The 10,794-nt window shown below is 43.6% G+C and overlaps 1 protein-coding gene across 2 annotated transcripts in view; it reads left to right on the forward strand.

Moving 5' to 3' along the window:
* Positions 1 to 9,072, forward strand: part of LOC136164920 (UDP-glucuronosyltransferase 1-6-like) — a 127,139-nt gene extending 118,067 nt beyond the window's left edge. Inside the window, exons 2-5 of one of the 2 annotated variants that reach the window (XM_065930592.1) lie at positions 4,518 to 4,649; positions 5,348 to 5,435; positions 5,720 to 5,939; positions 8,128 to 9,071. In XM_065930592.1, coding sequence (XP_065786664.1) covers positions 4,518 to 4,649; positions 5,348 to 5,435; positions 5,720 to 5,939; positions 8,128 to 8,425 — 738 coding nt within the window. In that variant the 3' untranslated portion in view covers positions 8,426 to 9,071. Of the gene's footprint in view, positions 1 to 4,517; positions 4,650 to 5,347; positions 5,436 to 5,719; positions 5,940 to 8,127 lie in introns of both variants that reach the window. The other variant, XM_065930601.1, reaches the window with a different exon arrangement.
* The last annotated feature ends 1,722 nt before the right edge of the window (positions 9,073 to 10,794 follow it).

Below are 10,794 nucleotides of genomic sequence, written 5' to 3' on the forward strand. Positions count from 1 at the left end.
CCAGCAGGGAAGACAGGGCAAGGTTTAGGGGAAGTTTTGCCAGGTATGGGGTGGACCTCACCATTACTGAATCCTGTACTGGCCCAGAATCCACACTGGCCATAACCTCTGCAGTTTGTCATTCTGTAATTTGTAGATGAACTTTCATGCCATTTAAACTTCAGCCAAGTGCTACTATTTAGCTTTCACTGTTTATGGCTCTGTGTGTTCCTTTTATGGGTGCAGCAGGGACATTAGGCTTGGTCCTTTCTAGACAAAGTTAAAGCCCTAAGAGTGGGTTTCGTGAAGGAGAAGAGGTCTAGAAAATGGAGGAAATTCAGCGTGGGGGTAGGGAGGATGACACTGCCTCCCTGACCTTTCAGATAAGCCTGATAGGGAAGGGCAAGACAGCTGCCGGGAGCCAGGGGCCTCAAAGAGGGCCTGAGGCTGGTGAGGGCAGACTAGACACTGGGAGTAGGGCTGGCCAGTATTTGGGCTTTATGGCCATGTTCTGAATCAAGGTTGGCAGCCGTCTCTGAAAATCAGGTATGCTGGGCCCTGTCTGAAATCTCCTAGGTCAGAGCCAGGGTAGCCAGCATCCTGGTTTGTTCAGGACTGTTCTGGTTTTAGGGTTTCCCAGGTGGCGCTAGTGGTAAAGAATCCACCCACCAACGCAGGAGATGTGAGAGATACAGGTTCGATCCTGGGTTGGAAGATCCTCTGGAGGAGGGCATGGCAACCTGCTCTAGTGTTCTTCCCTGGAGAATCCCGTGGACAGGGCAGCCTGGAGGGCGACAGTCCTTGGGGTTGCAAAGAGTCAGACACACCTGAAGTGACTTAGCGCTCACACACGTTCTGGTTTTAACACAGAGAGTCCTAAGAAGCCCCCAGTTCACAGTCTCACTAATGGCTGTGGCATTCTTTGGAGACATATAAAACCAGCTGGAGACTCTCAGGGAGTGAATTAGATCATTAATAACCAACAGTTCAGGGAAATGGCCCTACTTGTGCCTTACGCTCTTTCCTTCAAGTAGATTCCCACTGCACGTGTGTGCACCCAGAGGGAGTGTGTGTGTTTCTTGAAGCCTGGAGCACTCTTGCGTTGACTCTGAAGTTTGGGAGCAGATCACATCATGCTAAGGTTATTGCCCAAGGCTGAATCTAGGGGGTTTCCTTCCTTTCTTCCTGAGATACACCCACCATTCACCTCCAACTTCTAGTTTCAACACTGACTAATGCTGCTATTCTTCTGATTGCATTATTCCTGTTTCATCTTGCTGAAACAGTTTGGTGTCATTTCAGGGGGATTCCAAAGAGTTCTGGTACCATAGTTCTTTATGTATCAGTGTAGAGAAGAGTTCAGTGAGAGGCAGAGTGGTAGATAAGAAGTGATTTATTAGGGTAGTATGCTTGTGAGTGAAAGGTTGTTGCTGAACCACGAAAAGATGTCGGGATTCTTGGCCTCCGGAGGAGAAGAATTCAATCCAGGGCCAGAGACGAGGCTTGATTGCTCAGAGCTTTTGTGTAATAAAGTTTTATTAAAGTATAAAGGATCTAGAGAAAGCTTCTGACATAGACATCAGAAGGGGGCAGAAAGAGTGCCCCCTTGCTAGTGTTTGCAGTGGAGGTACATACTCTCCAATGAATCCAAAGAACGTCCGGGGGTTGTACAGACCTTACCAGACCCACTCCCATAATTTACATTCTAAGATAACAGGATGAGCCAGAAGGTTTCATCCAGAGAGGGTCCTCAGGCAGGATACATTACTGTTATATAATCCTAAGGACTGTAGAGGAAAAAAAAGTTTGTCCTTTCTTCCTCCTTGAGAATTCCAGACCCCTCTCTCCTTGGGGACCCTTAGACTTCTTATCAACCTGCCTAGGAAATGACTCTCTCATGAGGCTTACATGGGACTTTCCAGTGATTAAAAGAAAAAAAGGAAAAAAAACTACCTGCAATGCAGAAGACACAGGAGACACTGCAGGCTCGATCCCTTGGAGGGTCAGGAAGATCCCTTGGAGGAGCGCATGGCAACCCACTCCAGTATTCTTGCCTGGAGAATCCCACGGACAGAGGAGCCTGGCGGGCTACAGACCACAGGGTTGCACAGAGTTGGGCACAACTGAAGTGACTGAGCACACACACTTGAGGCTTACAAGAGGGTGGGTGAGAAATGCCACACCTGAGAACTTAGCATGCTACAGTTTTATGATCGAAGGAAAAGCAGGGAGGGGGAGAAGACCTTTGTCTTTCTTGAGTAGACACGAGTCATGCTTCCTTCATCCACTCCTGCTCCAGGGGAGTTTTCTTGTCCCTATATGGTCAGCCTAGGTCCATGATTATGTGTGCAGACAGCAAGTCCTAGGAATCATTAACTGACTGTACTCACTGGGCAGGATGTGGGTCTCATGCTACCATTGTTTTACTGTTTGGGGGCATGCACCATGCTTCTACTACCTGGTTTTGTTGTTAAGCAAGCCTGCTTGGTTTTGTGGTTAAGGAAACCTGCTTTCTCAAGTAATCATGAACTTACAGGGGTCTCCTATATTTTTCTACTTATAATCTCCTAGTGGGATTAACTACATAATCATCTATTTTGTCCCTTCATGCTATCCCTATCATTTTCAAAGCTTTTATTTGACATTGATCTCTAAGTCTCTCCCTTATTCCTTAAGAGATAGGCCTTTGCCAGGTCATAACCTGGAACCTGTACTTACTAGCTAGGATCCCTGCCATCTCTGATTCTCACCCTACATACACAGACATTTTCTAATATCCATCTTCCTGCTTCATTCAAGGGAACCACAGATTACTCGGGGTCTAGTAAGATTCATTGTTAACTAACAAATCAATCATAGTTGATAGCTCAAATACACCAAAACTCACTTGATGGGTTCAGTGCTTGGTCGGGGAACTAAGATCCCACAAGCTGCATGGCACACTGCCCCCCCACCCCAGTTACTCCTTGATTTAAAAAGTCATCATCACGGCAATAGGATGCTGTTAGTAAGGGGAAGGACTTAGAATGCATCCCGCCCCTAGTGTTCGAATGGTCCTGTCTCACATGCGTATGAGAACGAGCTGGTATAATCCACACAGGGTCGGCATGCCACCCTCTCTCTGCTCTCCATTCCTTATTCCTTGGGTCATCTGGCCCTGAAGTTTCTTCCAAAAGTCTCGTTGCCTTGTCTTGATCTTTGTCCTTAAGTAGCCAAGGCTGTATGCCTGCAGGTGACCTTTGCTGGATGCTTCCTCAGACAGTGGAGCAGCTTCACACGTGCAGGCTTCCTTGGATGACCGTGAGGGACATAGTGAATTAAGGAACCCCTTCTGGAACAGGAAGTGGACACTAGGTGAGGGTCGTATGCTGCATGGGTAAAAATTGCACCTGTTTCGCCTTCCTCCCAAGAGGCTTTGGTGGTCAGGGCTTACTCACATGCCCTTAACCTTCCCTGAACCCCACAGAAGGGGCTCAGATTGCTGGGACACACTTGGCAAGGGTTTCTGTCCCTATTTTGTGTTTTTCATACCTAGGGAGGAACAGTTTACCTTTTACAGTACATACGGAATCAGCAGAGAAAGATTCACATATGTTTCTGTATATTCTTTCTGCTAAAGCAGGCAAGTTGACTTAAATACCTTAGAAACTCTTCTCCAGGAAGGGTTGGGAAAATGCATGGTTGACTGGTTACATTTCGGAGTAATGTACAACACGGAGTTGATATGGATATGAGCTTTACTCGTTCAAGTGTATTGACTGCCATAGCGAAGCTCTGTTGCAGGCAGCAGGGAAGCAAGAGTTGTGCAAGGATTTTTTTGCTATTTGAGGTTTTTCCTTAATCATGAGTCTAATTCTTAATGCCCTCTGTAGCTTTGTGCTTTGACTCCATTCATTCTTTCAGCATAAAAAGAATATTCTAGAAGTCTTGAAAACTAATACGGGTTTTTACACAGATTTTCTTAGAGAGGCAGTGCCAGAGTTTTCTAGCCCACAGAACGTTTGCTGAAATTCTCTTTGGACAGTGTTCCTCTCCTCCCATGTTTCATTTCATGGAATCTGCTCATGGAAACCTCGCTCCTCTCTGCAGGAGGCTCCTTCCCCTTTCCTTCCTTCTTCCTGTTGCCTTCGGCTCACTCCTTCAGCCCTCCTCCCCAAAGCCTGATTTCTTCCAAATTTTCCCAGCTGCGTGAAGCCCTGGGGAAAAGGATCTGGTTTTACCTCTGATCACTTTTCTCTCAGAAACTTGACTCATGACTTGGAATCTACATTTCAGAGGAGAACCCAGGTGATAATTCTGTAAGCAGGAAGCCTTCCTCCTTTGGGATGGAAAGGACTTGGGGAGGGAGGGATGTTACAACACACATTAATACTTTGTGTCTATCACACATACACACACACACACACACACACACACACACACATACACACTCCTGTAATTACTTTCTAAAGAGGAAGATAGCTTATTCAGAGCTGAATGCATACAGTCACCAAAGAATATGAGAAAAAATTAACTGGAAATTTCTCTTCTGCTTCTAGGAATTTGAAGCCTATGTAAATGCTTCTGGAGAACATGGAATTGTGGTTTTCTCTTTGGGCTCAATGGTCTCAGAGATTCCGGAGCAGAAAGCTATGGAAATTGCTGATGCTTTGGGCAAAATACCTCAGACAGTAAGAAGATTCTATATGATTTTTTAAAATCTATCTTCACAAGAGTTCTAATCCAAGACTTCCAATAACTAAATTAGTTTATGAGTTGAGTTTTAAACTTGGATTTCCCTGCCACTTCTCAGTTATTATTAATAATCCAAAGGGTATTTTTTTTGCTATTTCACTCTCAACTATGCAGTTAAACCATGATCCACTGCATGAGGAGGTCTCTTTCTCTCTCAACTGACTTAAAAGTATATTAAAGAGAATTTGTTTTTTAAAATAAAATAAGCAGGATAGTGTTTCTTCATATTGCATAAGAATATTTCTCCAGAAAGCAGTTGGTTAGGACACTGAATTCATTTCTTATATTTCTGCTTTTGTAGTTCCACGCCTACTCATTTTGTTAAGTAATTTCCCTTAAAGTGCAGAAAAGTGCAAAAATCATAGATATACAACTTGCTGAATTTTCACAGATTCACAAAGTGAACACACCCATGGAATCAAGCCTCTGGAATGAGACACAGAATGTTACCTGTCCCCAAAAGCCTTCTTAATCATCATACCCCCCACCTTTTCCAAGGTTATATTCATTCAGAGACTCCAATTTCTAGCTACTATAGCTGATGTCTTGTTTTAAAATTGTATGTGTACAAACAAGTTGTATATGTATGTTCTTAAACTCATTTTTTTTGTTTGTTTTTTTTTGCTTCTGTAAGGTCTTGTGGCGGTACACGGGGACTCCACCACCGAATCTTGCGAAGAATACAAAACTTGTCAAGTGGCTGCCCCAAAATGATCTGCTTGGTACGTGGGGGGGATTTAGCATGTAGGGTCTAACCGAGGTTAAATAAGAAAGTGGTTCAGGCAGGGCTACTCTAAAGGGTTGTTTAGCCAGAAAGGATTATTGTCAACTATCCCACATTACCTTTTACCCAGCAGGGTATCTCAGCCCCAATTCGCTTTACACATTTCTGCAAGGGTCACATGTGGATGGCACTGGGCCCTGAGTGTGCTTTGAGGACCCAGGTGATGTCAGATGGTGCAACTCGGTAGCTTGACTGGTGGCTCACTCTTGCTTTTCTCCTCAGGTCACCCAAAGACTCGGGCCTTTATCACACATTCCGGCTCCCATGGCATTTATGAAGGAATATGCAATGGCGTTCCCATGGTGATGATGCCCTTGTTTGGTGATCAGATGGACAATGCAAAGCGCATGGAGACCCGGGGAGCTGGAGTGACCTTGAATGTCCTGGAAATGAGTTCGAAAGATTTAGAAAATGCCCTGAAAGCTGTCATCAATGAAAAAAGGTAAGAGAAAAACTACCCAGGAATAGTTGCTACTTGTATTTTGGCCATCGCCTCACAATAACCGTTCAGATGGGAAAATAAATACACCAAGATCTAGTTTGTAAGTAAGATGACTTGGGGTTATTACCACTCATTTTATACAAAGGTGCTTTAATTCCTATGGAATTTATCATTAAAAAGATTTTAAATATTATTTCCCCTGGTATACTTAAAATTTCAATTTATTAATGTCAATATAATAGATGTCTGATCTATAAGTTCCTGCTAAGAGAGAAATATTCCATTAGAAAAAGCATAGTGTCCAAGATAAAAACAAATCAGGTACTTAAGGGTATGGCTTTTCCCAGCACTGAAACCTGTGAGAAATTTTGTCCATGGGGGTTTAAAAATCTGTGTGTGTGTGTGTGTGTGTGTGTGTGTGAGAGAGAGAGATGTGCTATGACAGACAAAGGCTTATGATAAAAGCAAAGTCACGTTTGCTCAAATGTGGCTCTGAAAGCAAATCAATAGGCAACAGCCGTCAGATGAAATTATCTCTGCATGAACTTTACTGCGTTGCTGTCAAATGCTACAGGTAACAGGCTGATCAAACCTCATAGGGAGAAGTTATGGCCGGGAGTGGGCTTCATCCAATAGTCAGTTATGTATGTGCACATGCTGCATATGTGTGTATGTGTGTGTATCTACGAGAGCATCAGGAACCTTTACCCATAGTTTCTTCATTTTGAAGAAGACGTCGGTCAGGAAGACAGGTATTAAAAGACTGGAATGTGTTCACATAGGAGGAGACACTACACAGGAGAACAACCAAGCCTAGACAAGGGAAAATGGGCAAGAAATGATGGTGCTCACATGTGTGTGATGCTTCTGATTAAAAAAGAATTGTCTACATAACCCCAGGGTAAAGTGCCCGCCGTGTTAGTAACAACCTTCGCAGAGCAGTTGATGTGGTTCTTATCCATCATTTCAGTTGGCTTCTGGCAGCCCGACTTGTCAGTCTTAGGTCATGCTGCTCACACATCACTACAGTTAAAGCCTGATTTCTTTCCATATGCTGGAAACTCATTCTTGAGGTTCGTATTAGTGACGTAGCTTTGACCTTTTGTTCAGTGGTATGGACAACTACTTGTAATCTAAAAGTGACTTGGTAGAAGTTCTCTGGTACATTACTCTTAAAAACAAACAAACAAACACTCATCAGTCAGTTCAAGTTACTAACTTTATTCCTTTCTGACCCATCTCATGTGAATCTCCTTGTTCCCAAAACTCTAAACTGGGACTGCACCTACATAAAGAGAAGGGGAAAAATTTCCAACATCGGGTTATAAAGCCAGGCCATGACAGGTGCTTAATAAATACTGAATGAATGAGTGAAAGTCCAAGAAAATCTATTCTGTATGAGACAATTTATATAAAAGGAAAATGTTTAACAGAATTTATGGCCAAATATTAATAGTACATTATAATAATGTATCCACATAAAATAATGGATGTGTTTAAGGACTGATATGACCATAATCACTCCTGAATAAGTGTCTTGCTTTTCTGTTTCTTCCCTCTTTTCTTTCCCTTGCCACTTCCTCCTTCTCCTTCTCTTCCTTCTCTTTCTCTTTCTTTTTCTAGTTCATCCATGCTAAGGGATGAAGTATCAAACCCATTTTGGATTTGGATATTGACTCAGCTATTCACACAGTCCAAAATAAACAGGAACTCATTTCTTCCTTAACAGGCTGCATAGACACTCCCTCATGCAAAACTTAGCACTTAGATGGTCTGATGCCTCAGTAGTTGAAAGTCTATCACTGTCTTGGATACAGCACTTTAAAATGTCTTTTACGTTGGCTAGAAGTGATTATTTGCAATCTCATTGAGTGGGAAATCATTAACAATTTCTGAGATGACCTGTTCCTTTACTTCATCATCTTGTTACCAAAAAGTAAGACTAATTTCCTATAAAGATATCACTAAAAAGAGAAGAAGATGAGTAAGAAGCAAGTTTCAAATACCTTAAAATTTTAGCTTCCAGTTTTAAGAGATAAAGAATATTTAGTGTGTGTTTCTGATTACAACAGAAACTCTACCACGTTTGGAAAATCTGGTAGCATTCCTAACTGGAAGCAAGGATAGAGGGAGGATGGTTCACTACTGCTGGTGTTCCAGGCATTCACATAACTGTCTTTGTGTTCAGCTATAAGGAAAACATCATGCGCCTGTCCAGACTTCACAAGGACCGCCCCATAGAGCCTCTGGACCTGGCTGTGTTCTGGGTGGAGTTTGTGATGAGGCACAAGGGGGCATCCCACCTGCGCCCTGCAGCCCATGACCTCACCTGGTACCAGTACCACTCTCTGGATGTGATTGGCTTCCTCCTGGCGGTCGCGCTGACAGTCATCTTCATCACCTTTAAGGCCTGTGCCTTCGCCTTCCGGAAATGCTTCGGGAAGAAGGAGCGAGTGAAGAAATCTCATAAATCCAAGACGCACTGAGAACTGGGTTGGAAACTTTAGAGAAAGGTTAAATTCATGTTATGCCTACTCAAGAACTACTTTCAGAAAATGACGCCCCAGAGTGTGTTTTGAAAAATAAAAATGATCCAATCCCTAGTCACAAACACAGGTAGAGATATTTGAGTCTCTTTGCTGCTCCCTCCAGTACTTTAATCTGGACTTCACTTGTCATCTTTCAAATGACTTAAGAGAACTGGTAGGTCCTTCTTTCAACCTATGATACTTTTCCTGCTCAGAAATGGGACCTGTTTGGGAGCCGTGTCTTCCTTCCCCTGCCCCCAGGAATGCATCCAGCATCTGTAGACACATTCCCTCACCAGTAACGGCTGGTTCCAAATTATGCTTATGCTTCAGAGATGTCCCCGTGCATCTAAATAAGGAGATGTCTCTTCCTTGTCCCTGATGTGCTACGAATGAATGGTATAGAGTTCTTCTTAGACAGTGTATGGTTTCTGACTTTAGTGGGGAAAGAATGACGTATAAAATTGGTGGGTGATGTGCCTGAGTAGATAATCATTGTTTGTGCCAAACAGATCTGAATTTGGAAGATGCCTAAATTATAGTGACTGGAAAGTATATTTTTTCTGATGTGATAACTAAAAACGCATTAATAAATTTATGTTAATTATATTTGTTAGGTGTTCTCTTCATGGGTGTTGATTTATTATTAAACTACATGTTCTAACTACAAAAGTAATACATGATTCTGACAGAAAATTTGCAAAAGTTGTACACATACACGTGCAAGGAAATTAAAGTCACCATTACTCATGTTCCCTGCAAATAACCACACTTATTATTTTGGCAAATATGTGGAATTATAAAATATTGCAAATATACCATATTTGGTATATTGGTAAAGTGAAGGAAGAATTTAGAAAACACATTCTTCCTTAACTTTACCCTATTGTAAATGAATGCTCTCTCCAGGTCTCTATATAATATTTAATTTGCTTTAAGTGGCCAAGGAATATTCTATTGCATGAATATGCCAGGATTTATATAACCACAACTTCCAGGTGTATTCACTTTTATTTCCCTTTATAAAAAAGACATCACTAAATGTTCCAGTAGCTAGGTCTTTGTACACACACATCCATGACTGTTTCCATGGGAAAGGCCCTTCCAACAAATCAACGGTTGTTTGTTTTGGCTCCATTCATGTGAGGATTCACGGGCAAGCAGTTTATTTGCAGAGGGAAGGAAACCCTGAAGAGGAGTGGGGAGTAGGGTGCGGAGTGATGACCACCAAGAGGGCAGCTCTCCGTGGGCAGCTGGAGCTGAATCCTCGGCTTGCCGCTGGCAGCCAGGGCGGAAAACATGGGGGATTGATCCCACGGGAGGCGCAGGCCCGTGGGGACCCAGCACTTGTCCCTGCTGGCGACTGGCTGCTCCCAGGTGGTATTCATCACCCTGTGCTTCCGGGGTCCACAAGGGCAGGAAAGAGGGCTTTACAATCCAGAGAGAGCCCCAGGAGAGAAATGCAGATGCCGCGTGGGAGATCAGGCCCTGTGACCTGAGATGTAGGAACACAGGGATCCGGGTGGGGCGTGGTTTGAGATCGTCCCGAACTGTGTCCAGAGAGGCTCGGTCGGTGTTGAGAGAGCCAGGATCTCACCTTCTTCAGTCTAAAGTATCATCTTGAAAACAAGACAGTGTCAGTTTGATAGGTAAAAGTGGCATTTTGTTTTAAATTTGCTTTCGTCATTATTACGGTGACAGGCTGGGACCTGGGACTGTTGCTGCAGGGTAGCGATGCTTGCTCTTGGACAGGCTTCTTCTCTGAGCAACGAAATACAAAGAAATTGTATGGAACTAAAAATAACTGCCTGCATGCAGCAGTTGTGGCAAATTCTGACCCCAAAAGATGCAAAAAAAAAGAAAGAAAAAAACAAAAAAACACTCTGCCACTTTTGAAGAGCCTGGAGCAAAATCAGGGAAAGTGTGGTGAAAGTGTTAGTTGCTCAGTCATGTCTGAGCCAGGCTCCTCTGTCTTTGGAATTCTCGGAGCAAGAATACTGGAATGGGTAGCCATTCCCTTCTCCATGGGATCTTCCCAACCCAGGGATCGAACCGGAGTCTCCTGCATTGCAGGCAGATTCTTTACCATCTGAGCCGCCACGGAAAGCAGGGGATTGGGAGTAAAAGTAGGTACTGTGAATGCCCCCTGCACACAGCACTACCTAAGGGGTAGGCAGGACACCCCTACCCTTGCCCCATATAAGGGATAAGCTATCCCCGCAGCTGGGAGCTAGCAAAGGAAACTGTTGTCCGTTTTCACTCCCCGCCCTGCTGCAGCAGGGGCCCCAGGTAAAGCCTTGCTTGAGTTTCTTGTCTGGCCTCTAGTC

This window comes from Muntiacus reevesi, chromosome 1 (assembly GCF_963930625.1).
Source record: "Muntiacus reevesi chromosome 1, mMunRee1.1, whole genome shotgun sequence".
Classification (NCBI taxonomy): domain Eukaryota; kingdom Metazoa; phylum Chordata; class Mammalia; order Artiodactyla; family Cervidae; genus Muntiacus; species Muntiacus reevesi.